We start from the raw sequence: 26179 nt of genomic DNA, 5'->3' as shown, positions 1-26179 counted from the left end.
GAACTTGTGTAGGCGGCTGTTGCGCGCCGTTGGTGGAGCTGTGACTCCCCGGCCGCCCAGCGCTGCTCTTACCCGCCTTGCCTACTTGCTACTTTTTAATAAATTTGTAATTGACTATTTGATACTAAATTGGCTCGGTATCCTCAATTTGTCACACCTCTCATGCTCCCATTCTCAATCCCAATCCCTCTCTCCATCCCGTTCCCGAATCCGTTTCCAATCCCTGATCCCTCTCTCGCTCCCATTCCCAATCCTGATCCCGTTCCCAATACCGATTCCTGATCCGTCTCTCGATCCCAATCCCGTATCCCAATCCGGATCCCGCTCCCTTTCCCAATCCCGATCCCTCTCTCGTTCCCATTCCCAGTCTCGATCTCGATCCCAATCCCGCTCCCATTCCCAGCCCCATTCCCAGTCCCAATCCCGTTCCCAGTCCCGATCCCAATCCCAATCCCAATCCCAATCCCGTTCTGGCTCCCAATCCCAATCCTGATTCCAATCCCGTTCCCGACCTCAATCCCAATCCCAATCCCGTTCCGGATCCCAATCCCAATCCTGATTCCTCTCTCGCTCCCAATCCCAATCCCGTTCTCAATCCCGCTCCCGATCCCGTTCCCTTTCCCAATCCCAATCCCGTTCCTTTTCCCGTTCCCGCTCCCAATCCCGTTCCCGTTCCCAATTCCGATCCCTTTCCCATTCCCGATCCCTTCCCCAATCCCGATCCCTTTCCCGCTCTTTTCCCGTTCCCGCCGCTCCGCGCGCGGGTGACGTCATCGCGCTGCGCCAGTGACCTCACTCGGCGCAGTGACGTCATCGCGCGGCGCGGGCAGGCGGCAGCAATGGCGGCGGCGGGAGCGGCGGCGGGAGGAGCAGCGGGAGCGGTGGCGGCCCCGCCGCGGGGAATCCGCGCCTGGCTGCGGAGCGCCTTCCGCTTCGCCACCGACCGCAACGACTTCCGCAGGTCGGGACCGGGGTCGGGGTCGAGATGAGGGTGGGGATCGAGGCCAGGACCGGGATTGGGAGCCCCGTGTGTGCCCCGTACCAGGAGCAGGCGGGGATTGTCCCTCAGAGCTGGGAGGGACCTCGGGCCCCGTGTCCAGTCCGGGCCCCGCGGTTCAGGGAGGACATTTCGGGGCTGGAGCGTGTTCGGGGAAGGGAGCGGAGCTGGGGAAGGGTCTGGAGGATCCTGAGGGAGCTGGGAAGGGTCTGGAGAATCCTGAGGGGAAGGGGAAGGGGCTCAGGCTGCAGCAAAGGAGGCTCAGGGGGAATTTGTGGCTCTGCACAACTCCCTGTCAGGAGGGGGCAGCTGGGGGGGATTTGGGATCTCATCCCAGGGAACAGGGACAGGAGGAGAGGGAACGGGCTCAGGCTGGGCCAGGGGAGCTCAGGCTGGGATTTGCTCATGGGAAGGGTTGGCAGGGGCTGCCCAGGGAGGTTTGGGGTGCCCATCCCTGGAGGTGGCACCTGGAGGTGGCTCTGGGTGCTCAGGGTGGGGACATGGTTGGCATCAGGCACTGCTGGCACTCAGATGAACTTTCCCAAAGTCTTTTCCAACCTCAGGGACTCTGGCATTTTGTGTTTGCAGGAACCTGCTGGTGAACCTGGGGCTGTTTGCTGCCGGGGTGTGGGTGGCCCGGAACCTGACGGACATCGACCTGATGGCCCCGCAGCCCGTGCCATAGCAGGGTCAGTCCGGGCCAGGGGGCACTGAGGGGCTCCACGGGGTGGCATCAGGGAATATCCTGATCAAATCCAACACCTGGCCCTGCACAGACACCCCAAAATCCCACCCTGGGCATCCCTGGAGCACTGTCCAAACCCTCCTGGAGCTCTGGGAGCCTCAGGGCTGTGCCCCAAACCCTGTGGGGGAGGAACCTTTCCCAATGTCCATCCCAAATGTCCCCAGTCCAGCCCTGCCTTGGGTGCTGGCCCTGCTCACCAGATGGGAGCTGCAGCCCCTCGAGGCTGAACAAACCCCCCAGACTCACCCTGAACCCCCAGGGCAGCACTGTCACCACAAGAGGTGACACAAATGAGGGGTGAGCCCACCCCAAACCCCACAGAGCCCCTCTTTAGCCAGCTTTAAAGCAGAACCACCTCCCCTGACCGTGCTGAATCCATCCTTGTCCCAGGAAGGAGCCGGAGCTGCCGGAGCAGAGCTCGCCCTCCCACCAGGACTGGATCCATGGAGCTGCTCTGATCCCTCTGGAGCTGCTCTGATCCCCTCTGGAGCTGCTCTGACCCCACCTGGAGCTGCTCTGATCCCTCTGGAGCTGCTCTGATCCCTCTGGAGCTGCTCTGACCCCACCTGGAACAGCTCTGATCCTTCCTGGAACAGCTCTGATGCCAAGTGGAGCTTCTCTGATTTCCCCTGGAGCTGCTCTGATCCCTCTGGAGCAGCTCTGATCAATCTGGAGCAGCTCTGATCCCTCTGGAACAGCTCTGATCCCTTTGGAACAGCTCTGATCCCACCTGGAGCACCTCTGACCCCACCTGGAACAGCTCTGATCCTTCCTGGAACAGCTCTGATGCCAAGTGGAGCTTCTCTGATTTCCCCTGGAGCTGTTCTGATCCCTCTGGAGCAGCTCTGGTCCCTCTGGATCAGCTCTGGTCCCTCTGGAACAGCTCTGATCCCACCTGGAGCTGCTCTGGTCCCCCCTGTCCTGCCTGGAGCAGTGACAAGGACAAAAGGTTTCATGCTGAGAGGGAGAATCGGTTTCCCATGGATTCATTCCTTTGGGAATTGTTCCTTCAAGGAATTTCCTCCTGTACTCCTCACCCCCAGATGTTTATTAAAGTTTAAGGAGTAACAACACAACCCACTGGGATTTCTGTTTTCCTCTTTGTTTTGTTTTTTGTTTTTAATAAGAAAATTCAGCTTACAAAAAACAAGATGTAAAAAGAGTAAAGATTTAAAAACAAAAATCATAAAAACATGATTTCCATTTCACACCCAAGAGCTGCTTGTGCCAGGGAAAATCCCAAAATCCTGCTGGGCTGGGCACACTGGGAGTTACTCACAGCTTGGGATTTACTTACAGCTTGGGATTTACTCACAGCTTCCACAGGGGCTCTGGGATTTTAGATTCACTCTCAGGTTTGAGAGGAGCTGCTGTGGTTTATTCACAGGTTGTGGTTGATTTACTCACAGGTTGCACAGTGTTGTGTGATTTTAGATTTACTCACAATCTGCACAATGGCTTTTTGATTCACTCACAGGTTGTGATTTACTCACAGGTTGCACAGTGGCTGCTGTGAGTTACAGATTGTGATTTACTCTCAGGTTCTTCAGTGGCTCTGATTTACTCACAGCTTGTGATTTACTCCCAGTTTGCACTGTGGCTCTGATTTACTCCCAGGTTGTGATTTACTGTTCAGTGGCTCTGTGATTTATTTACTCCCAGGTTACTCAGTGTCCCTGGTTTACTCCCAGGTTACTCAGTGGCCCTGATTCACTCCCAGCTGTGCCAGGGGTCCCGATGTTGGGACAGTTTGGAGTTTGGGACATTGTGGGGCCAGGGCAGGGAGAGCCCCTGTGCCCCCTCTGCAAAACTCTGACCCTAATCCCATAAACCCCTAATCCCATAAACCCTGACCCTAATCCCAAAAACCCTAATCCAAATAAACCCTAATCCCATAAACCCTCAACCTAATCCAAATAAATCCTCACCCTAATCCCATAAACCCCTAATCCCATAAATTCCTCACCCTAATCCCCAAACCCTCACCATAAACCCTCACCCTAATCCTCAAACCCTCACCCTAAACCCAATAAAACTCCTCACCCTAATCCATAAACCCTGACCCTACTCCCACAAACCCTCACCCTACTCCCCAAACCCTCACCATAAACCCCTCACCCTAATCCCATAAACCCTAATCCCCAAACCTTCACCCTACTCCCATACACCCTCACCCTAATCCCATAAAACCCCTTACCCTAATCCATAAACCCTGACCCTAACCCCATAAATCTTAATCCAAATAAACCCTCACTGTACTCCCATAAACCCTCACCCTACTTACTCTCCAAACCCTCACCATAAACCCCTCACCCTAATCCAATAAACCCTGACCCTAACCCCATAAATCCTAATCCAAATTAACCCTCACCCTAATCCATAAACCCCTCACCCTAATCCAAATAAAGCCTCACCCCACTCCCCGATCCCTTCACCCTACTCCATAAACCCTGACCCTAATTCCATAAATCCTAATCCCAATAAAACCCCTCACCCTAATCCCCAAACCCCTCACCCTAATCCCAATAAAACCCCTCATCCTACTCTCCAAACCCTCACCCTAATCCCACAAACCCCAAATCCCACAAACCCCTCACCTATTCCCACAAACTCCTGACCTAATCCCATAAACCCTAATCCCACAAACCCCAAATCCCACAAACCCCTGACCTAATCCCATCAATCCCCACTCTCCATCCCTGACCCCTCTCAGACCCTGCCCCAGTTTGGGCTCCTGCAGGACCTGGGAACAGCTCTGGGGCTCAGACCCCAAAATCCTGGGGGGATTTAGGGCTGGCTTGGGAATGGTTTGGGGTCTGGTTTGGGACTGGTTTAGGATTGGTTTGGGATTGGTTTGAGATTGGCTTGGGACTGGTTTAAGGACTGGTTTGGGTCTGGTATAGGACTGGTTTAGGGACTGGTTTGGATTGGGATTGGTTTATGGCTGGTTTGGGACTGGTCTGGGTCTGGCTGAGGGACTGGTTTGGGCTGGTTTGAGACTGATTTGGGATTGGTTTGGGATTGGTTTGGGCCTGGTTTGGGTCTGGTTTAGGGACTGGTTTGGGTCTGGTTTAGGGACTGGTCTGGGACTGGTCTGGGTCTGGTTTAGGGACTGGTTTGGGGCTAGTTTAGGGCTGGTCTGAGACTGGTTTGGGATTGGATTGGGCCTGGTTTAGGGACTGGTTTAGGGACTGGTTTAGGATTGGTTTGGAACTGGTTTGGGACTGGTCTGGGTCTGATTTAGGGATTGGTTTGGGATTGGTTTGGATTGGGATTGGTTTGGGGCTGGTTTAGGGATTGGTTTGGAACTGGTTTAGGGCTGGTTTAGGGACTGGTTTGAGGCTGGTTTAGGACTGGCCTGGGGCTGTTTTGGGATTGGTTTAGGACTGGTTTAGGGCTGGTTTGGTTCTGGTTTAGGGACTGGTTTGGGGCTGGTTTAAGATTGGTTTGGAACTGGTTTGGATTGGGATTGGTTTAGGATTGTTTTGGGGCTGGTTTGGGGCTGGTTTGGATTGGGATAGGTTTAGGATTGGTTTAGGACTGCTTTAGGGACTGGTTTAGGGATTGGTTTGGGACTGGTTTGGGACTGGTTTAGGCACTGGTTTGGGGACTGATCTGGGTCTGGTTTAGGGACTGGTTTGGGATTAGTTTAGGATTGGTCTGTGACTGATCTGGGTCTGGTTTAGGACTGGCTTGGGGCTGTTTTGGGATTAGTTTAGGATTGGGACTGGGGCTGCTTTGGGAGTTTTGTTTATCTGATGAGACAAAAGGAGCAACTTGAGAACTTCACTGCTTGAAAATTGATTTTTTTTTTAAGAAAAAACTCGTGGTTTTGATTATTTCAAAACAAAATATAACCCAGATGAACAGACATCAGGTGTAATATTCAGATTAAAAAGTGAAATTTGAACAGCCAAACCCCAAAATGACAAAATCCAAACCTGGAGGCTGAGAAGGGACTGTGGGTGATGCAGCTAAGGCTCCAAACTCCCCCAAAATTCCCTCAAAATTCTCCAAAATTCCCCCCAAATTCCCTCAAAAATTGCCTCAAAATTCACCCAAAATTTCCTCAAAATTCCCACAAAAAATCCCTCAAAATTCCCACAAAAATTCCCTCAAAATTGCCTCAAACTTCCCCCAAAATTCCCTCAGAAATGGGGCTGAAGGGGGTGGATCCCATGGGATTTTTGGATTTCCTGCTCATTCCTCTTGGACAGGGATCAATGAGCAGAATCAAACTCCAGCATTGGTTTTGGGTTTTGGAGCCAAAAAGACTCAAAAACTGAGATTGTGTCCAAAATCAGAACTGTCCAGCTCCAGGAGGGTTCCAAATATCCTGTCCTGATCCCAAATCTGATCCCAAAACTGTCCTGATCCCAAAACTGCCCTGATCCCAAAACTGTCCTGATCCTAAAACTGCCCTGATCCCAAATCTGATCTGATCCCATCCCTGCCCTGATCCCAAAACTGCCCTGATCCCAAAACTGATCTGATCCCATTCCTGCTCCAATCCCACTCCTGTTCCAATCCCATCCCTGCCCTAATCCCATCCTGCCCTGATCCCAAAACTGTCCTGATCCCAAAACTGCCCTGATCCCAAAACTACTCTGATCCCAAAACTGCCCTGATCCCAAAACTGCCCTGATCCCAAAACTGCCCTGATCCCAAAACTGATCTGATCCCATCCCTGCTCCAATCCCACTCCTGTTCCAATCCCATCCCTGCCCTGATCCCAAAACTGATCTGATCCCATCCCTGCTCCAATCCCATCCCTGCTCCAATCCCATCCCTGCTCCAATCCCATCCCTGCTCTGATCCCATCCCTGCCCTGATCCCAAAACTGCCCTGATCCCAAAACTGCCCTGATCCCAAAACTGCCCTGATCCCAAATCTGATCCCATCCCTGCTCTGATCCCATCCCTGCTCTGATCCCATCCCTGCCCTGATCCCATCCCTGCCCTGATCCCAAAACTGCCCTGATCCCACTCCTGCCCTGATCCCAAAACTGCCCTGATCCCACTCCTGCTCCAATCCCTGCTCCAATCCCATCCCATCCCTGATCCCATCCCTGCTCCAATCCCATCCCTGATCCCAAAACTGCTCTGATCCCATCCCTGCTCCAATCCCATCCCAGCTCTGATCCCATCCCTGCTCTGATCCCATCCCTGATCCCAAAACTGCCCTGATCCCATCCCTGCACTTTTCCCCACAGAGCAGGGGAGGACGAACACCAAAAGTCCCCAGGAGCAGCTGGGAGTGTTTTCCCCTCCTGGCAATGTCACTCTTGTGTCCTTGTCACTGGTTCTGGGTGGCAAAAACCTGAGTTTGGAGTTGTTTTTCTGGGATTCCTGCTTTGTCCTGCAGCGTTCTCTGAGTGTAGAAGAGGATGTAGGCCTGGGTCTTGCACACCTCCTCCACACTACATACATTCAGTTTGGAGTCATTGCAGTGCACCCAAAAACCTGGGAAAAAAGGAAAAAAAAGGAAAAAAAAGGAAAAAAAAGCTCTTAGCTGAGGCAGCATCCCTTTGGGGTTTGGAACTGCTCACAGGAAACATCCACAGGAGAAAAGGCATTTTCCTCTAACCTGGAAAATGATTTTAATATCATTTAAAATATTTTTTTGTGATTTAGAAATATATCAAATCTTTATTTAATCATCCCCAAAGCTCATTAGGCAGCTAAAAATCCCCTGGGGGCAGGGAGTGAGTGCAGGCAGGAAGGCAGAGCCCATCCTGGTCCAGCTGCTGGGATCCCCCAGCCCCCCTGGATGTTATTCATGAATAGTTCCTGTTTTTCCAGCCTCAAAACACTTTCTGTTCATCTCCTCAAGCCCTGAGCAAAGCCAGCTGCAGCAGCTCCTTGGAGCAGCTCTGAAATGCAGAATGAAAAATTCACACCATGCTCAGGAAAAAAAAAACCACCAACCAAAAATAAGTGACAAAAAAATTTAAAAAATAGGAATACAGAAGGGAAAACAAACTAGTGAAAGGCAGGGAGGAGATCCCAAGGAATTGGAATTTTAACTTAAGTGTGAAGGTTTAATTTTGAGCATTAATTTGTGACTGGAAAAAGCCTCTGTGCTAAAATGCTGCAGGGAGCAGTCCCTGGGCAGTGATGTGAGGAAGGTGCCAGGGGGTGTGGGATTGATGTGAGCTTTAGATTGGATGGGTGCAGAACCCAAGGAGTGATGATCAATATTAATTTAAATTTAAAATGCAACTTTTTTCATTTCTCTGAATGAAATCCAGCCTGGATCAGCTGCACCAAGCCCAGTTTGAACTGTTGCATTCTCTGAAGACACAAATACAGAATTTGAGGTTGTCAGATGCTGAGTGGGGATCCCAAACCTAAGGGGTGATGATCAATTTAAATTCATTTGAGATTAATTAATTTAAATTTAAAATGCAACTTTTTCATTTCTCTAAATGAAATCAGCTGCACCAAGCCCAGTCTGAACTGCTGCATTCTCTCAAGATACAAATACAGAGTTTGAGGTTGTCAAATCCTAAGTGGGGATTCCACAGCTAAGGAGTGATGATCAACTTAATTTGTGATTAATTTAAATTTAAAATGCAACTTTTTAATTTCTCTGCATGAAATCAGCTGCACCAAGCCCAGTCTGAACTGCTGCATTTCCTCCAGACACAAACCCACAGTTTGAGGCTGTCAAATCCTGAGTGGGGATTCCAAATCTAAGGAGTGATGATCAATTTATATTATTTTGTGATTAATTTGTAATTAATTGAAATTGATTATGTAACTTTCAGTATCTTTCTCTGCATGAAATCAGCTGCACCAAGCCCAATTTGAACTGTCGCATTTCCTGCAGACACAAACCCAGAGTGTGAGGCTGTCACACCCCGAGTGTTGACCCCAGAGGTGTCACACCCCAAACCCCGAGTGCAGATCCCAGAGGTGTCAGACCCTGAGTGCAGATCCCAGAGAGGAAAAACCCCAAACCCTGAGTGTAGATCCCAGAGGTGTCAAACCCCAAACCCTGAGTGTTGATCCTAGAGATGTCAAACCCCAAGTGCAGATCCCAGAGAGGAAAAATCCTGAGTGTTAATGTCTCACCCTGAGTGCTGATCCCAGAGGAGTCAAACCCCAAACCCTGAGTGCAGATTCCAGAGGTGTCACACCCCGAGTGCAGATCCCAGAGGAGTCAAACCCTGAGTGTTGATATCCCAAGTGCTGATCCCAGAGATGTCACACCCTGAGTGCTGATCCCAGAGAGGAAAAACCCCAAACACTGAGTGCTGATCCCAGAGGTGTCACACCCCAAGTGCAGATCCCAGAGAGGAAAAACCCTGAATGCAGATCCCAGAGATGTCAAACTCTGAGTGCTGATCCCAGAGATGTCAAACCCCAAACCCTGAGTGTTGATCCCAGAGATGTCAAACCCTGAGTGCTGATCCCAGAGATGTCAAACTCTGAGTGCTGATCCCAGAGATGTCAAACCCCAAACCCTGAGTATTGATCCCAGAGATGTCAAACCCCAAGTGTTGATCCCAGAGGAGTCAAGCCCTGAGTGCTGATCTCAGAGGAGTCAAGCCCTGAGTGCAGACCCCAGAGATGTCAGACCCTGAGTGCTGATCACAGAGGTGTCAGACTCTGTGGTGATCCCAGAGAGGACAAACCCCAAACCCCAAGTGCTGATCCCAGAGATGTCAAACTCCAAACTCCAAGTGTTGATCCCAGACATGTCACACCCTGAGTGCTGATCCCAGAGGTGCCAAACCCCAAGTGCTGATGTCTCACTCCAAGTGCAGATCCCAGAGAGGAAAAACCCTGAGTGCTGATCTCAGAGATGTCAAACCCTGAGTGTTGATCCCAGAGGTGTCAAACCCCAAACCCTGAGTGCTGATCCCAGAGAGGAAAAACCCCAAACACTGAGTGCTGATCCCAGAGGTGTCACAACCCAAGTGCAGATCCCAGAGGTGTCAGACCCCAAACACTGAGTGCTGATCCCAGAGATGTCAAACCCAGAATGTTGATGTCACACCCTGAGTGCTGATCCCAGAGATGTCAAACCCCAAACCCCGAGTGCTGATCCCAGAGATGTCAGACCCTGAGTGCAGATCCCAGAGGTGTCACACTCCAAGTACTGATTCCAGAGGTGTCAAACCCCAAACCCTGAGTGCTGATCCCAGAGGAGTCAAACCCCAAACCCCAAGTGCTGATCCCAGAGATGTCAAACTCCAAACTCTAAGTGTTGATCCCAGACATGTCACACCCTGAGTGCTGATCCCAGAGATTTCAGACCCTGTGGTGATCCCAGAGATGTCAAACCCCGAGTGCTGATGTCTCACTCCAAGTGCAGATCCCAGAGAGGAAAAACCCTGAGTGCAGATCCCAGAGATGTCACACCCCAAACCCCAAGTGTTGATCCCAGAGAGGAAAAACTCCAAACCCTGACTGCTGATCCCAGAGGTGTCAGAGCCTGAGTGGTGATCCCAGAGAGGAAAAACCCCAAGTACTGATCCCAGAGATGTCACACCCTGAGTGCTGATCCCAGAGATGTCAAACCCCAAGTGCAGATCCCAGAGTTGTCACACCCCGAGTATTGATGTCACACCCCGAGTGCAGATCCCAGAGCTGTCACACCCCCAGTGCAGACCCCAGAGCTGTCCCATCCCAGAGGTGCCAGCCCCTGTGGTGATCCCAGAGATGTCACACCCCAAGGGTTGATGTCACACCCCCAGTGCAGACCCCAGAGCTGTCCCATCCCAGAGGTGTCAGACCCTGAGTGTTGATGTCACACCCCCAGTGCAGACCCCAGAGCTGTCTCACCCCCAGTGCAGACCCCAGAGCTGTCTCACCCCAGAGGTGCCAGCCCCTGTGGTGATCCCAGAGATGTCACACCCCGAGTGTTGATGTCACACCCCCAGTGCAGACCCCAGAGCTGTCTCACCCCCAGTGCAGATCCCAGAGCTGTCACACCCCGAGTGTTGATGTCTCACCCCCAGTGCAGACCCCAGAGCTGTCCCATCCCAGCGGTGCCAGCCCCTCCCTCCCCGCAGGCAGTTCCCCACACACCTCCCTCGGTGTTGTAGCAGTAGGCCGTGTAGTGGCCCGAGCCGAAGCCCTTTCCGTGGTGCATCACCACGGCTGCCAGGTCGTACACGAAGCTGCCGGCGGCGGGGCAGGGCTGGCAGTCCCGGCTGCAGAACGGCTCCATGTTCAGCACCTGCCCGAACAGCACGTGCACCCCGATCTTCTCGCGGTGATTGCGCTCCGACCACCTGCGGGGAGGGGCGGGGTGATGAGTGTCCCACAAACCCTGGGGTGGCACCCAAAAACCTATACAGACTCCAAAAACCCTGGGGTGGTACCCAAAATCCTGTACAGAGCCCAAAAACCCTGGGGTAGCACCCAAAAACCCTGGGGTGGTACCCAAAAATCCTGTACAGAGCACAAAAACCTGTACAGAGCCCAAAAACCTGAACAGACCCCAAAATCCTGGGGTGTACCCCAAAATCCTGTACAGACACCAAAAACCTGTACAGAGCCCAAAACTGCACGCAGTCCAAAATCCTGTACAGACACCAAAAACCCTGGGGTGGCACCCAAAAACCTGTACAGACACAAAAAACCTGTACAGACCCCAAAAACCCTGGGGTGGCAGCCAAAATCCTGTACAGACCCAAAAACCCTGGGGTGTACCTCAAAATCCTGTACAGAGCCCAAAAACCTGTACACACCCCAAAAACCTGTACAGACACCAATAACCCTGGGGTGGCACCCAAAAATCCTGTACAGAGCCCAAAAACCCTGGGGTGGCACCCCAGAAACCTGTACAGACCCCAAAAACCTGTACAGACACCAAAAACCTGTACAGAGCCCAAAATCCCTGGGGTGGTACCCCAAAAACCTGTACAGACCCCAAAACCCTGAGGTGTACCCCAAAATCCCTTTACAGACACCAAAAACCTGTACAGAGCCCAAAAACCCTGGGGTGTACCCCAAAATCCAGTACAGAGCCCAAAAACCTGTACAGACCCCAAAACTTCACACAGCCCAAAATCTGCACACAGCCCAAAATCCTGTACAGACACCAAAAACCCTGGGGTGGTACCCCAAAAATCCTGTACAGACCCCAAAATCCTGCACACACCTGTACACACCTGTACACCTGCAGGGAAAGGGGCAGGGTGCTGAGTGTCCCAAAACTGCACACAGCCCAAAAACTGCACAGACCCCAAAATCCTGCACAAACCCCAAAATCCTGCACAAATCCCCAAAACTGCACACACCCAAAAACCCCACACACCCCCAAAAACAGGTCTGGCACCCCCAAAACCCTGCACTCACCCAAAACCCTGCACACACCCCAAAAACCCTGCACACTCCCCCAAAACCCTGCACATCCCAAACCCTGCACACTCCCCCCAAACCCTGCACACACCCCAAAAACCCTGCACACCCCCAAACCCTGCACTCACCCAAAAAACCCACACAGCCCCAAAACCAGGTCTGGCACCCCCAAACCTTGCACTGACCCAAAACCCTGCACAAACCCTAAAAACCCTGTACACACCAAAAACCCTGCAGACATCAAAAAACCCCCCACACTCCTCCAAAACCCTGCACACCCCAAAACCCTGCACTCACCCCAAAAACCCTGCAGAAACCCTAAAAACCCTGCACACACCCTCAAAACCAGGTCTGGCACCCCCAAAATCCTGCACACCCCCAAAACCCTGCACACCCCAAACCCTGCACACCCCCAAAACCCCAACCCATCAAGGAGAGGACTCTCACCCATCTGCAGGCTCAGAATTCCACAGCAGCTTTCAGCAGGAGCTGAGGGAATTCCAAAATCCCACTTTTGGTGATTTTTCCCCCCCAAACCCCTCAGTGCTCACCTGAAACGTTTCAGGTGCAGTCTGAGGACCTGAGGTAGTCTGTAAATCAGCAACTGCTTTTTAGCTTCACTCAGAACAAGAGGTTTGGGAGAAGATTTTCGCCTTTTACCTGCCCAAAAAAACCCAAAAAAACCCCCAAGGCAAAGATTATCATCCTATTAATTCCCTAAAAATAACCAGCAAAATAAAAACTTATTTTTTATTATTATTTTTTTTCCTAGCCACAGGAATAAATATTTATGAATTCCTCCAGAATTTCTGTATGATCTAAACTCTGCTTTGTCCTCACCACACAAATATTTGTCACCTCTGAGCTGTTCCATCAGGAATATTGAGCCAAAGATATCCTGGGCTGCAGCATTTCCAGCAGGTGAATTCCAGCTCACAAATATTCTGTTTTATTCTCTCTGCTGTTTTGAGCCTCTCACAGAAGCTCAAGAGAATTAAAAAATGCTCTTTTGACCTCATCACAGGTAAAAAGTGACATGTAAGAGCCCAAAAATGACATGCAGGGCCAAAAAATGACATGGCAAAGGCAAAAAATGATATGGCAGAGGCAAAAAATTACTCAACAGGGTCAAAAAATGACATGGCAGGGCCAAAAAGTGACATGGCAGGGCCAAAAAATGGCACAGCAGAGGCAAATAGTGGCCTGAGAGCCCAAAAATGAAATGCAGGACCACAAAATGGCTTTGGGTGCCCAAAAATGACAAATCAGAGGCAAAAGTGACACATCAGAGCCCAGCTGGAGCCCAAAGGAGCCAAAGCCCCCCTGAGGACTCAGCAGGCAGGAGCAGGCAGGACAAGATTTGTGAGCCCAGTGCACATTGCAGGTGTGGCAGGGGACAGGGACAGGGACAGGGACAGGGACAAGGAATGGGACAGGGACAGGTTCAAGGACAGGGACAGGTTCAAGGACAAGGACAAGGACAGGGACAGGGATGGTACAGGAACAGGGACAAGGAATGGGACAGGGACAAGGACAGGGACAGGGACAGGGACAAGAACAGGGACAGGGACAGGGACAAGGACAGGGACAAGGACAGGAACAGGGATGGTACAGGGACAAGGACAGGGACAGGAACAGGGACAAGGACAAGGACAGGAACAGGGATGGTACAAGGACAGGGACAGGGACAGGGATGGTACAGGGACAGGAACAGGGACAGGGACAAGGACAAGGACAGGGACAGGGACAATGATGGGACAGGAACAGGGACAGGGACAAGGACAAGGACAGGGCCAGTGGCACTCACTGTTGCACTGGTCACAGGCGTAGATCCTCCCCTCCAGCGCCTCTGTCTCGGTGAACTTGGCCAGCATCTCGGTGAGCAGGCACTCGGGCTGGCCCAGGGGCAGCAGCCCCTTCTCCAGGGAATGGTAACGCTCGGGGAACTCCAGGGACAGGTCCCAGAACGGCTCCACCGTGTTGGATTTGTAGTTGCACGTCCTGCAGGTGACCTGCAGGGGACACAGGGAGGGACACCCAGCTGCGTTTCCCAGCTCCTTCAGTTCCTCCAAACCCATCCCCAGATCCTTCAATTCCTCTGAACCCTTCCTCAGCTCTATTCCCTTCCCAAACCCTTCCCAGCTCCTTCAGCTCCTCTAAACCCTTCCCCAGATCCTCAGGATCCTCCAAACCCTTCCCCAGCTCTATTCTCTTCCCAAACCCTTCCCAGCTCCTTCAGTTCCTCTGAACCCTTCCCCAGCTCGTTCAGGATTCTCCAAACCCTTCCCTTTCTCCTCAGGACTCTCCAAACCCTTCCCCAGCTCTTTCAGGATTTTCCAAACTCTTCCCCAGCTCCTTCAGCTCCTCTAAACCCTTCCCCAGTTCCTCAGGACTCTCCAAACCATTCCCCTTCCTCTCAGTATTCTCCAAACCCTTCCCCAGCTCTATTCCCTTCCCCAGCTCCCTCAGGACTCTCTAAACCCTTCCCAGTTCCTTCAGCTCCTCCAAACCCTTCCCCCAAATCCTCAGTATTCTCCAAACCCTTCCCCAGCTCCTTCAGCTCCTCCAAACCCTTCCCCAGTTCCTCAGGATTTTCCAAACCCTTCCCCAGCTCCCTCAGGATCCTCCAGATCCTTCCCCATTTCTCTGAGGTCTCTCCAAACCCTTTCCCACCTCCCTCAGGATTTTCCAGACCCTTCCCCAGCTCCCTCAGCTCCTCCAAACCATTCCCCTTCCTCTCAGTATTCTCCAAACCCTTCCCAGCTCCTCAGGACTCTCCAAGCCCTTCCCCAGCTCGTTCAGGATTCTCCAAACCCTTCCCCTTCTCCTCAGGACTCTTCCAAACTCTTCCCCAGCTCCCTCAGTTCCTCTAAACCCTTCCCCAGCTCCTCAGGATCATCCAAACCCTTCCCCAGCTCCCTCAGCTCCTCCAGACCCTTCCCCTCAGGACTCTCCAAACCCTTCCCCAACTCCTTCAGCATTTTCCAAACCCTTCCCCAGCTCCTTCAGTTCCTTCAAACCCTTCCCCAGCTCCTCTGTACTCTCTAAACCCTTTTCCAGCTCCTTCAGCTCCTCTAAACCCTTCCTCAGCTCCTCTGGACTCTCCAAACCCTTCCTCAGCTCCTTCAGGAATTCTCCAAACCCTTTCCCTTCCTCTCAGTATTCCCCAAACCCTTCCCCAGCTCCTTAAGCTCCTCCAAACCCTTCCTCAGCTCCATTCCCTTCCCAAACCCTTCCCCAGCTCCTTCAGGATTTCTCCAGATCCTCCCCCAGGGTGGGAATTGCACAGAGTGTTGATTTTGGGGTGTCTGTGCAGGGCCAGGGGTTGCATTTGATCCCTGTGGGTCCCTTCCAGCTCAGGATATTCTATAATTCTATAATTCACAACTTCAGGCATCTTTTCCCTACAAGCCAAAAGCTTTAACTGGAAAAAAAAAAATCCACCTTTTAATCTCTGACATGCACAAAGCCCTAAAAATTGCTGAGCTCAGGGGCTGGGGGCAGGGTGACAGAAATTTTCCTGACAACAAACAGAGAACACACTTTGTGTCTGATCTTGCAAAGAACCAGTTCTGCTCCTGGTTTATCTCTCCTGGAAATGCCTGGGGATTTTGGGGTCTTGAATGAAATATTTCCAGCAAGGAACAGCAGAGGAAAAAGGAACCAAAAGCACCACAGGTACTTCCACCTCCTACAGGAAATTTTATCAAGCACCTTCAGTGTCTCTTGTGCTGGCAAAAAACAAAATTATCCCAAAGAGCTTGTCCAGATCAAATCATCATGTTCTTCCCAGGCACAGAAACAACACCAGAAAGGGGCAAAAAAATGCAAAAGCACCTTAAAAACACATTGAAATCCTAAAAGCAGAAAGGGGTGATAGGTGGAAAAGATTCTGTAACTCATGAGAAATGAGTTATAAAGTAGCTATGCATTTATTTAGTGCTGAGGTGCATGGGGACAGCTTTTTTTATAGCATGCACATTGAAATTTTAGATTTTTGCCTTATTTATTTTTTTAGAATTGAGGCATTCCTCAATTCCCTGTGTCACAGGTTTCATCCAGAAGTGGCACAGCTGAAGTGAATTTGTGCTGAACGTGACAAGGATGGAAACAACACCAGAAAGGGGAAAAAAAATGCAAAAGCACCTTAAAAACACATTGAAATCCTAAAAGCAGGGAGAGGTGATACGTGGAAAAGACTCTGTAACTCATGAGAAATGAGAATTAAGAAGTAGCTATGTATTTATTTAGTGCTGAGGTGCATGGGGACAGCTTTTTTTATAGCATGCACATTGAAATTTTAGATTTTTGCTTTATTTATTTTTTACAATTGAGGCATTCCTCACAGGTTTCATCCAGAAGTGGCACAGCTGAAGTGAATTTGTGCTGAATGTGACAAGGATGGAAACAACACCAGAAAGGGGCAAAAAAATGCAAAAGCACCTTAAAACCACATTGAAATCCTAAAAGCAGGGAGAAAAGACATGGAAAAGACTCTGTAACTCGTGAGAAATGAGAATTATAAAGTAGCTATGCATTTATTTAGTGCTGAGGTGCATGGGGACAGCTTTTTTAAAATCATGCATGTTGAAATTTTAGATTATTGCTTTATTTATTTTTTAAATAAATTCCCTGTCTCACAGGTTTCATCCAGGAGTGGCAATTTGTGCTGAACGTGACAAGGATGGAAATGGTGACACCTGCACAACAACCCAAGAGAATTTTTCCCTCAGGAATTGAGAAACTGGGAATTCCTAAGAGACACGAACAGCTCCAAGCTGCGGAAAAACAATTCCATACCTGACTGAGCAGCTGCCCGTGGAAAATGGTGTTGACCACCTTGAGGACCTGCTTGGTGAGCTTCCTCTGCGAGAAGGGGATGAGGATCCTGCGCTTGCTGCCCTCGGACTCGAGCTCCTGCTGCACCTTGTCCAGGAGCTCGCACAGGAACTCCTGCGCGTCCTGCTGGTCGTAGCCGCGGAAGGCCGGGATCAGGCTCCACACTGAGTGCAGCATGGCAAAGGGGGACACCAGGGCCCACTTGCCAGACCACATCACCCTGAACAGGGTGTGCAGCTCGTGGCACAGGGAGATGTGCTTGGAGCTGGGCTCCTTGGGCTGGATCAGCTCCAAGCTGCGGCTGATGGAGGAGCCCCCGTTCAAACCGGCTGGAGATGACCCCACCCTGTCAGGCTTCCCTGGCTCATCACCAGCAGCCCCGTTGGCCAATTTGCCAGGCATTCTAGCCCTGCCATTCACAGTTTTAGCTAAAAGTTCTTCTGTTTCACAGAGATCAAGAGTCAAGAAACATTCTCGGAACTTCTGGAGGTGGCTGAGCACCTGCAGGATGGAGTTCATGTAGCAGGTGTTGCCCAGGTTCCTCAGCCCCGTCACCCCGGGCGTCATCAGGGGCTGCTGCCTGATGGAGTAGAGCTGCTTCAATCTGCTGCTCTGCACCTGCTTTGAGGTAGGGGAAGCTGTGGCCACCTCCCTGAATTTCCTTGGGATCAAGCTCTCCCCGTGCACGTGGGACAGCAGCCTGGCGCTTTTCCTCGGGGGAGTTTTGGCCAACTCCTCCAGGAGCTGCCTCTTCATCTCCCGCCGCCGCTGCCGAGCCGCCTCCTTCTTCTTCTCCAGCTCCTCCATCTCCTTTTTCTCCTTCAACTTCAGCTGTCCCCGGGAGCTCTTGTGGAACCAGGTGCGCAGAGCCCTCGCCAGCAGGGCCTGGCGCCGGTGCCACAGCGCCGTGAGCATCTGGGACTGGCCCTGAGGGCTCCTCCTCCTCCAGCCATCCTCCCCCAGCGCCATGGAGCGCAGCGTCCTCCCGCTCCTCTGCCCCTTGATGGCCGACAGCGAGCTCCTCAGCAGCTTCAGGTCACCCTCAGGGTTGTCATTCAGGACATAATCCTGGCACAGGTAGCAGAAGACGAAGAGCTCGTGCACCTCCATGGCCAGGGGGTGGCGGCTCTCCTGGAAGTGGCGCAGCGCGTGCTCCTCGATGTAGCGGCCGCAGGCCACGTGCGAGCACTTGAGGCAGGCCCAGAGCGACTCGGTGGTGTGGCAATCCACACACTGCCACTTCTGGGGGTTCAGGATCGAGTGGTCCTGGGCGAGTCGTAGCCGCCCCACATGTTTGCATCTATCCATGTCTCACAGGGGGCGTCGCTGCTCCGACCTCGGGGGGAAACAACACAAAGAAAAGGGTTTTATGTGTTTGAAATCTCTTTATAGGGTCATGGGATATCATGGTTGGAAGGGTTAGGATCATCAAATCTGACTCCTGGTCCCACAGCACACCCTAAATTCCTCACATCTGTATCTATCCATGGCTCACAGGGGGCGTCGCTGCTCCGACCTCGGGGGGAAAGAACGCAAGGAAAAGGGTTTTATGTGTTTGAAATCTCTTTGTAGGGTCATGGGATATCATGGTTGGAAGGGTTAGGGTTCAGTTCATCAAATCTGGCTCCTGGCCCTGTACATCACACCCCAAATTCCCCACATCTGTATCTATCCATGGCTCACAGGGGGTGTTCCAACCTCCAGAGGAAAGAACACAAGGAAAAGGGTTTTAGTGATGTGATGTGTTTGAAATCTCATTGTAGAGTCATGGGATATCCTGACTGGAAGGGTTAGGATCATAAAATCTGACTCTTGGTCCTGCACAGCACACCCCAAATTCCACACATCTGTATCTATCCATGGCTCACAGGAGGTGTCACTGCTCTGCCCTCGGGGGGAAAAAACGCAAGGAAAAGGGTTTTAGAGTTGTGTTTGAAATCTCTTTGTAGGGTCATGGGATATCATGATTGGAAGGGTTAGGGTTCAGATCATCAAATTTGACTCCTGGTCCTGCACAGGTCACTTCAAATTCATCACATTTGTATCTATCCATGGCTCACAGGGGGCGTCGCTGCTCCAAGCTTGGGTGGGGAAGAACAGAAGGAAATGAGTTATAGTGCTGTGACATGTGTTTCAAATCTCATTGTAGGGTCATTGAATATCATGGTTGGAAGGATTAGGGTTAGGATCATCAAATCTGACTCCTGGTCCTGCACAGGTCACTCCAAATTCCCCACATCTGTACCTATCCATGGCTCACAGGGGGCGTCACTGCTCCGACCTCGGGGGGAAACAACGCAAGGAAAAGGGTTTTAGAGATTTGACACACATTTGAAATCTCATTGTAGGGTCATAGGATATCCTGACTGGAAGGGTTAGGGTTAGGATCATCAAATCTGACTCCTGGTCCTGCACAGGTCACCCCAAATTTCCCACATCTGTATCTATCCATGTCTCACAGGAGGTGTCACTGCTGTACAGAGGCAAAGAACACAGGGAAAAGGATTTTAGAGCTGTGACACAAATCTGAACTCTTCTTACAGGGTCATGGGATGAGTTTGCTGCCTGACTCCCAGAATTGTGGATCCCTTTTGGGCTCAGTTACTCACTGGGTGCAGGGCACACATCCTTTCCTCCTCCACGCCACATCCTGGGCCCCCAGCAGCTCCATCTTCCCACAGATCCTGCAGAATTGAATTGCTGGGAACTCCTCACTGCCAGGCAGCTTCAAAGCCCTGGAGAGAGAGACAGGGAAAATATCCTGGTGATGCACAGAAAGCAAACTGGAAAGCTGGCAGGAGCATCATTAACCCCTCAGTGCAGAATTCATTTATTGCAGAATTACAGTAATTTCACCATTATAAGTTGCAACATTTTGATTAAAATTTTGGTCCGAACCCGAAGTGCAGCTTATAATCAGGTGTGGTTTATATATGGACAGAGAATGAAAAGTTCTGTTTTAGTTTGGAGGACAGGTGTCTGCTGAGAAAGGCAGGAGCTTCTCTTTGAAATGGAGAATGTAAACCCCCTCCCTCCAAATTATTATCATTTTGAAATCAAGGGGCTCTCAGGCAAAGATATGGGAATTAGGAATAACAGTTCTTTACTAGGGAAATTAAAATAGAAATACAGCACTACAAAGAACAAACCCCAAACCCTGACACAGTCAGAGTACAACCTGACACCCATCAGTCAGGCAGGGTGTTGGCAGCAGTCCCATCCCATGGTGGCTGCATCCTCCTGCAGTGACAGATGTGGCTCAGCTGGAGCAGTGCTCCTGTACAAGGTGCAGTTTCCCCCTAAAGGTCCAGTGGTGATGTGGAGAAATCCGGTTTTCCTCTGGAGTCCAGTGGAAAAAAGGGCAACTCTGTGTCTCAGAATCTCAGATTTTATCTTGGTAAGAAATGTTGGGCTCTTCCCCCTGGCTGGAGCAACTCCCAATGGGATGCAGTAATTTTATCAGTGCCACAGTGGGACTCAATGGCCATGAGCAGAAAATGACTGGCTGGAGGGAGGATGGGTTGTGAAAAGATAAAGAACACTGCCCCAGCTGGTTTATAAACCATGGCCATGAACAGGAGATATCCCATGAGATAAAGAACACTGCCCCAGCTGGTTTATAAACCATGGCCATGAACAGGAGATATCCCATGAGATAAAGAACACTGCCCCAGCTGGTTTATAAACCATGGCCATGAACAGGAGATATCCCATGAGATAAAGAACACTGCCCTGCCTGGTTTCCATGGATGCCCATTAGCAGAATATCTCCCACAGAGATCAGGATCACTGCCCCACCCTCAGCAGATGCTGACAGAACAGACACCTTTGATCACACTCTGTATTGTAACATGCAATTTATAATCATGAAATTACTGTAATTCCCTGGAATTAACCCCCAGGATACCTGAATTCTCAGTTTGAGACACATCCCACACCAAATTCCATTCATTTTCATTCTCTGCTTTCATGTATTTTATTTTTATTTTTTTTTTTTTTGGTCACATGGATTCATGGTGAGGTTTTTGGAGTGGGTGACTCAACATATGGCAGGGGGAAAAAATGGGAGTCAAAAAAAAATCTCCAAACCAGGAGGAAAAACGTGCCCCTCCTGTGATCACTTGGATTTTTGGCTGCTTCAATTGCTTGGTGAGAGACAGGGGGAGGAGAAGGGGAAAGACTAAGAAAAGAAAAGCTGTGCTGAGTTAAATTTCATTTCTAGGTGGTTTTTCAAACAATAAAAAGGAAGCAACGAGGAGCTGGCAGGTGTGAACTGCAACAAAATAAGAATCAGAGAGGAGAGAAAAATGGGGAAAATGAGAAAAAAAAACAGAGTTAGAAAGAGTGAAAAACCAGATCCAAATTAAGTTTGATACACAGAAAATGTGGTTAAAACACCATTTTATGAGGTGCAAAGTTGAACACTTGCCAAAGCTTTGAGGGACTGAGCCCTCACCTGCAGGTGAAGGAAATGCATTTTTAGTGGCCCTAAATGATGCAAATTTGCTTTAATTGCCACCTTTATCAGCGCTGTTGAGGATGGAATCTCTTGGAGAAAAACCCAAGCTCTTCAGTTCTTTCTCCTGGACCCCTCTGCAAGCCCAAGTGGCCACTTCAGCACCAAAGAACCTCTGAGGTTTTTATTTATTTTCACATTTCCCTTGGGCTGGGCTCAGTCCCTCCCAAATCCCAGGATGTGGAAAGGATTTTGGAAATCCTCACCTAAACAAAGGATTGGTTTGATCTCAATTTTTTTTTTCCAAGTTGGAAAAAATCCCTTCCTCACCTTTTCCTTCTCTGAGCTTTTTTCCCTCCTTTTTTTTCTCTTCCTCCTCAGGTGTGGATATAAAAATTGTGGAATTCTGTTCAGAATTTTGTCTAGCCTGGGTGAGAAGTGGCAGAAATTCCAGTTTGCAGGAGTGCAGACACTGTGGTAACACTGACAGCCTTCATTTACATAAAAGAATACTAATTATGTTGTATCATCAACATCTGTGATTCTGCTCACTGCCATATGCGACAGAGAGGGGAATTTAACCCTTCAGCCTCCCCAGCACACCACATTTGTACTTTGGAACAAAAAAAAAATGAGCCTGAAATCACAATTTTTTAGGGATTCATCAAACAGCTGGATGCTCATGGGATTCTGTGAAGTCTCAGCATGAGAAATTTTTAAGAAATGCTGAATTTGTCCCAAATTCCCAAGGAGGAAGAGCTGTGGGTTCAGGAAATCACTCCCACAGCACATCCAGGAAATTATTATTAAAAAAAAAAAACCAGATTAAAGAATCCTGTTGGACAATGCAGGAGATAAATCAGCAGCCTTTTGTCAACTGCTTTGGATTTTCCTGTGCTGGACCAGGAGATTTCCTGCTTGGAAAAGGGAAGAGATTCCAAACACCTCAGTCAGCTGACAAAGCAGCTTTGTTATGTTGAAATTCAGGAATTCTCAGCACAAAAAGCACCTTTGATTCTGCATTTGATATCCCCCACCTGGTTCTCTTTAGGTACCCACAGATAATTCCCTTACAAATCCAAGCCATAATTCCAACTGCATCAAAGTTAGGGAAGAAATTGTGTTTATTTAACCCCAAACCACCTGAGTGAGAGATTTTTTCCTCGAAAGTGAAGCTTCTCCACCCACCACACTTCAGAGTGAATGCTTCACATTCAGGATTTCTCTTGCTGACTCATATTTTTGACTCTTTCCATGAAAAAAAAAAAAAAATTAAAAAAGAGATTAGAATCAACTCTGACACATTCCAAAGGCAGCTGGAGCAGCTGCAGGTCCAGCCCTGAGCACAGAGTGAAACAAATCCCTGGAAATGCTGGCACAGCACTAAGGAGAGAAGTTTTCCTCTCTTTTCCACATGCACACAAACATTTTTTGCCACAAGCTGGGAATTGCAAGGTTGGGATTAAAGGAGAGCAGGATTTGTGAGTCAGGAAACACAGAGGTGAGGGGAAAACAAACCTGGCAGAGATCACAGGGCTGGAGCTGCCTCAGAAATCCCAAATTGCTGCCCTGGATGGGCCAAGCCTTGAGCTGCTCTGGGGTTTAAGGATGGGCAGGGAACACCTTGGAAAGAAACACTCAGAGCTCTGCTCTTTGTAATTACCAGGTTTGAACTCTTGGGTTTGTTTTTTTTTCCTCCATAAAAGCAGATTTTAAGGAATCTCTGTAAAATCTTCCTTTTCTCACCTACTTAGATCTTTGCCAGGGAAGGAAAAGAGGGAGAAGGAATCACTTGGAGCACTGCAGTGCACTAAAGATGAGTCAAATTGAAATGAAATAGCAGGGAATAAAAACAAAACAGGGGTATTACAGTAATTTCATTATTATAAGGTGCATGTCCAGGTGTCAGCAACTGTCTTGGGTCACAATCCAGAGTGTGATCAAAGTCTCTGTTCTATCATCATCTACTGAGGGTGGGGCAGTGATCCTGATCTCTGAGGGAGATATTCTGCTAATGGGCATCCATTGAAACCAGGCAGGGCAGTGTTCTTTATCTCATGGGATATCTCCTGTTCATGGCCATGGTTTATAAACCAGCTGGGGCAGTGTTCTTTATCTTTTCACAACCCATCCTTCCTCCAGCCAGTCATTTTCTGCTCATGGCCATTGAGTCCCACTGTGGGACTGATAAAATTACTGCATCCCATTGGGAGTTGCTCCAGCCAGGGGGAAGAGCCCAACATTTCTTACCAAGATAAAAACAGAGGTTTTGGGACACTAAGGGAGCCCCTTTCTCCACTGGACTCCAGAGGAAAACCGGATTTCTCCACATCACCACTGGAGCTCCGGAGGGAAACTGCACCTTGTACAGGAGCACTGCTCCAACTGAGCCACATCTGTCACTGCAGGAGGATGCAGCCACCATGGGATGGGACTGCTGCCAACACCCTGCCTGACGGGTGTCAGGCTGTACTCTGACTGTGTCAGGGTTTGGGGTTTGTTCTTTGTAGTGCTGTATTTCTATTTTAATTTCCCTAGTACAGAACTGTTATTCCTATTCCCATATCTTTGCCTGAGAGCCCCTTGATTTCAAAATTATAATAATTTGGAGGGAGGGGGTTTACATTCTCCATTTCAAAGAGAAGCTTCTGCCTTTCTCAGCACACACCTGTCCTCCAAACTAAAACAGCAACTTTTCATTCTCTGTCCATATATAAACCACATTTGATTATAAGCCGCGCTTCGGGTTCAGACCAAAATTTTAATCAAAATGTTGCAGCTTATAATGGTGAAATTACTGTAAACAAACCTCAAACCCCTCTGTGGCACAGGGCTGAGGTGAAGTTTGGCAGCTGCAGCAGGGATGCAGGAGCAGAGGAATCCCAGGATCTCTTTGTGACAGACACAAAGAGGGATTTCCAGCACTTGCTGAGCTCTGGCAGCTCCTCTGCTGCTCCTTTGGGAACAAAACTCGGATCCTTCCTGGGGAAATCTCTGCTGCCAGGAGCAGATCCTGGTCCTAGCAAGGTGTCACAGCCATCCCTGAAGCAATAAAACCCAGATTCTGTCCCCAGGAAAAGAGGAAAACACAATTCCACAATTCCTCAGAGCAGAGAAGGAGCTTCTGAGTCCTTCAGGATCCTGAGACAAAAATAATGTTGAGTTTTGACAGCTCCTCTCCATCAGCTGCTTTGCTTTCACTTCCAATCAATTATTTGGGGGTTTGAACCCCAAAGGGGTAAGGCAGAACAGCAGAAAAAAATTCTGTGGGTTTTGTGACAGCAGAAAAATTTCTGTGGATTTTACAACAGCAGAAAATTTTCTGTGGGTTTTACGACAGCAGAAATTTTTCTCTGGGTTTTACAACAGCAGAAAATTTTCTCTGGGTTTTACAACAGCAGAATTTTTTTCTCTGGGTTTTATGACAGCAGAATTTTTTTCTCTGGGTTTTATGACAGCAGAAAATTTTCTCTGAGTTTTATCAATGCTGTGAATTGGAAAAAATGAGTAAATCCCAACCCTTTTTCTCTGGGTTTTATAAATGCTGTGAATTAGTAAAAATAAATCAATCCCAGCAAGGATTTGGGGGTTTGGTTTGCCTGCCCAGCAAAGCCCCAGTGGGATTTCTGCACAGGATCCACAGAAATTCCCACATTCCCATGTGGAGAGTGCTGCTGTGTGCCCAGCTCTGGAAACAGAAAAATCTCGGAGCCCTCCATCAGCCCCTGGGGCTCCACCAAGGGCTTCTGTGTTTTCTTGCCAACAAAGAATTAAGGGATTTACACATCCTCTTCCCTGCTCAGCTGCTGGGCCTGGTTTGTGCTGGGAGAATCCATCCAGCAATAAATCCCTGCTCGTCCTCAGTGTCCAAACAGGCAGAAATAAAACTCCAATTTGTGTTTTCAGCTCCAAGGTTTGCACTTCTGGCTTTTTAAAATTTTTTTTTAATTTTTTTTTTTTTTTTACCTTTCCCTGCCATTTCCTGATGGAATTATTCCTGATTTGCATATCAGGAATCCTGCTCTGGTTGCAATCCTTTTTTTTTTTTTCAATTACAGGATGTGAGTGGTGCCTTTGTGCTGCCCACAAGGCCGAGGTCAGGAGCAGGACCCCGATTTGTGAACTCTCAGGTTGTTAATCTTCCTTAAGAACTGCAGATCAAGCCAGGCCCCATTCTGCAGCATCTGTTATTTTAATAAATTATCCTCCTAAGAGGTTAAAGTTCATCCCTTCAATTTGTCCTGAGATGAAACAACAACAGGACAAGGAGAGTCAAAAAGGGGAGAGCTGAATTTGGGTTTGATGTCACAAAAAGCTGCTCCTAAAACCCTCCCAATTTTGGGATAAACAGGAAATTTCCTTCTTTATTCTGACTCATTTCCACATCACCCAAACCAGCAGGTCCAGCCACCCTGGGAAATGCAGCAAAAAAGCAGAATAAATTCCAAAAGAGATTTTTCCCCCATTTTTCCCCACTTGCTGTTTCCATTCCCCACCATGAATATTTTATTTTATCTTCACCCCTGCACTGACTCAGAATTAACTATTCTTAGTTAAATAGATTTGCTTCTAGTCTTAGTCTGATGACAGATTAACTCCTGACTGCTGGGATTATGGATTTACCTCTGGAACTAAATCACTTCTGAATCTGAGTTACAGCTTTTAGAGCTGAACAGCTTTTAGTGCCTCCTTAGTGTTTTTTGAAAGAATGATTAAACATCATTAAATCCAAGCTCAGGATTTCTCACAACTCCAAGGAATAAACAGCTCATTTCAGGCTTGTTTTTTGGGTTTTTTTTGTTTTTTTTTTTAAGGATAGCAGATTT

The 26179-nt window shown here is 49.3% G+C and overlaps 2 protein-coding genes and 1 long non-coding RNA gene across 3 annotated transcripts in view; 2 read left to right on the top strand and 1 right to left on the bottom strand.

Moving 5' to 3' along the window:
* The first annotated feature begins 833 nt into the window (after positions 1-833).
* Positions 834-2818, top strand: TOMM6 (translocase of outer mitochondrial membrane 6). Its single transcript, XM_033080457.2, has 3 exons — positions 834-961; positions 1586-1686; positions 2133-2818. Exons 1-2 carry the CDS (start codon positions 840-842, stop codon positions 1680-1682), a joined length of 219 nt encoding a protein of 72 aa, XP_032936348.1. The 5' UTR covers positions 834-839; the 3' UTR covers positions 1683-1686; positions 2133-2818.
* A 4110-nt stretch (positions 2819-6928) lies between these two features.
* The window catches only part of USP49 (ubiquitin specific peptidase 49), a 28285-nt gene continuing 9034 nt past the window's right edge, over positions 6929-26179 (bottom strand). The window contains exons 2-7 of the mRNA XM_033080373.1: positions 19507-19632; positions 16859-18233; positions 13866-14070; positions 12610-12718; positions 10781-10986; positions 6929-7204 (exon numbers count right to left, since the gene is read on the bottom strand). Coding sequence (XP_032936264.1) covers positions 7038-7204; positions 10781-10986; positions 12610-12718; positions 13866-14070; positions 16859-18205 — 2034 coding nt within the window. The 5' untranslated portion in view covers positions 18206-18233; positions 19507-19632 and the 3' untranslated portion in view covers positions 6929-7037. The remainder of the gene's footprint in view (positions 7205-10780; positions 10987-12609; positions 12719-13865; positions 14071-16858; positions 18234-19506; positions 19633-26179) is intronic.
* On the top strand, positions 15242-16482 carry LOC117007317. Its single transcript, XR_004420114.1, has 2 exons — positions 15242-16109; positions 16407-16482. It is a non-coding gene; the product is annotated as an uncharacterized LOC117007317 (long non-coding RNA).

The sequence above is a fragment of the Catharus ustulatus genome, chromosome 25 (genome assembly GCF_009819885.2).
Source record: "Catharus ustulatus isolate bCatUst1 chromosome 25, bCatUst1.pri.v2, whole genome shotgun sequence".
NCBI classification, from domain to species: domain Eukaryota; kingdom Metazoa; phylum Chordata; class Aves; order Passeriformes; family Turdidae; genus Catharus; species Catharus ustulatus.
This window is presented reverse-complemented; position numbering and strand designations above follow the sequence as displayed.

Coding starts and splice junctions, on each gene's coding strand:
- TOMM6 (XM_033080457.2), top strand. CDS start 840: ATGGCGGCGGCGGGAGCGGCGGCGGGAGGAGCAGCGGGAGCGGTGGCG. Junction 962..1,585: donor GACCGCAACGACTTCCGCAG/GTCGGGACCGGG, acceptor TTGTGTTTGCAG/GAACCTGCTGGTGAACCTGG.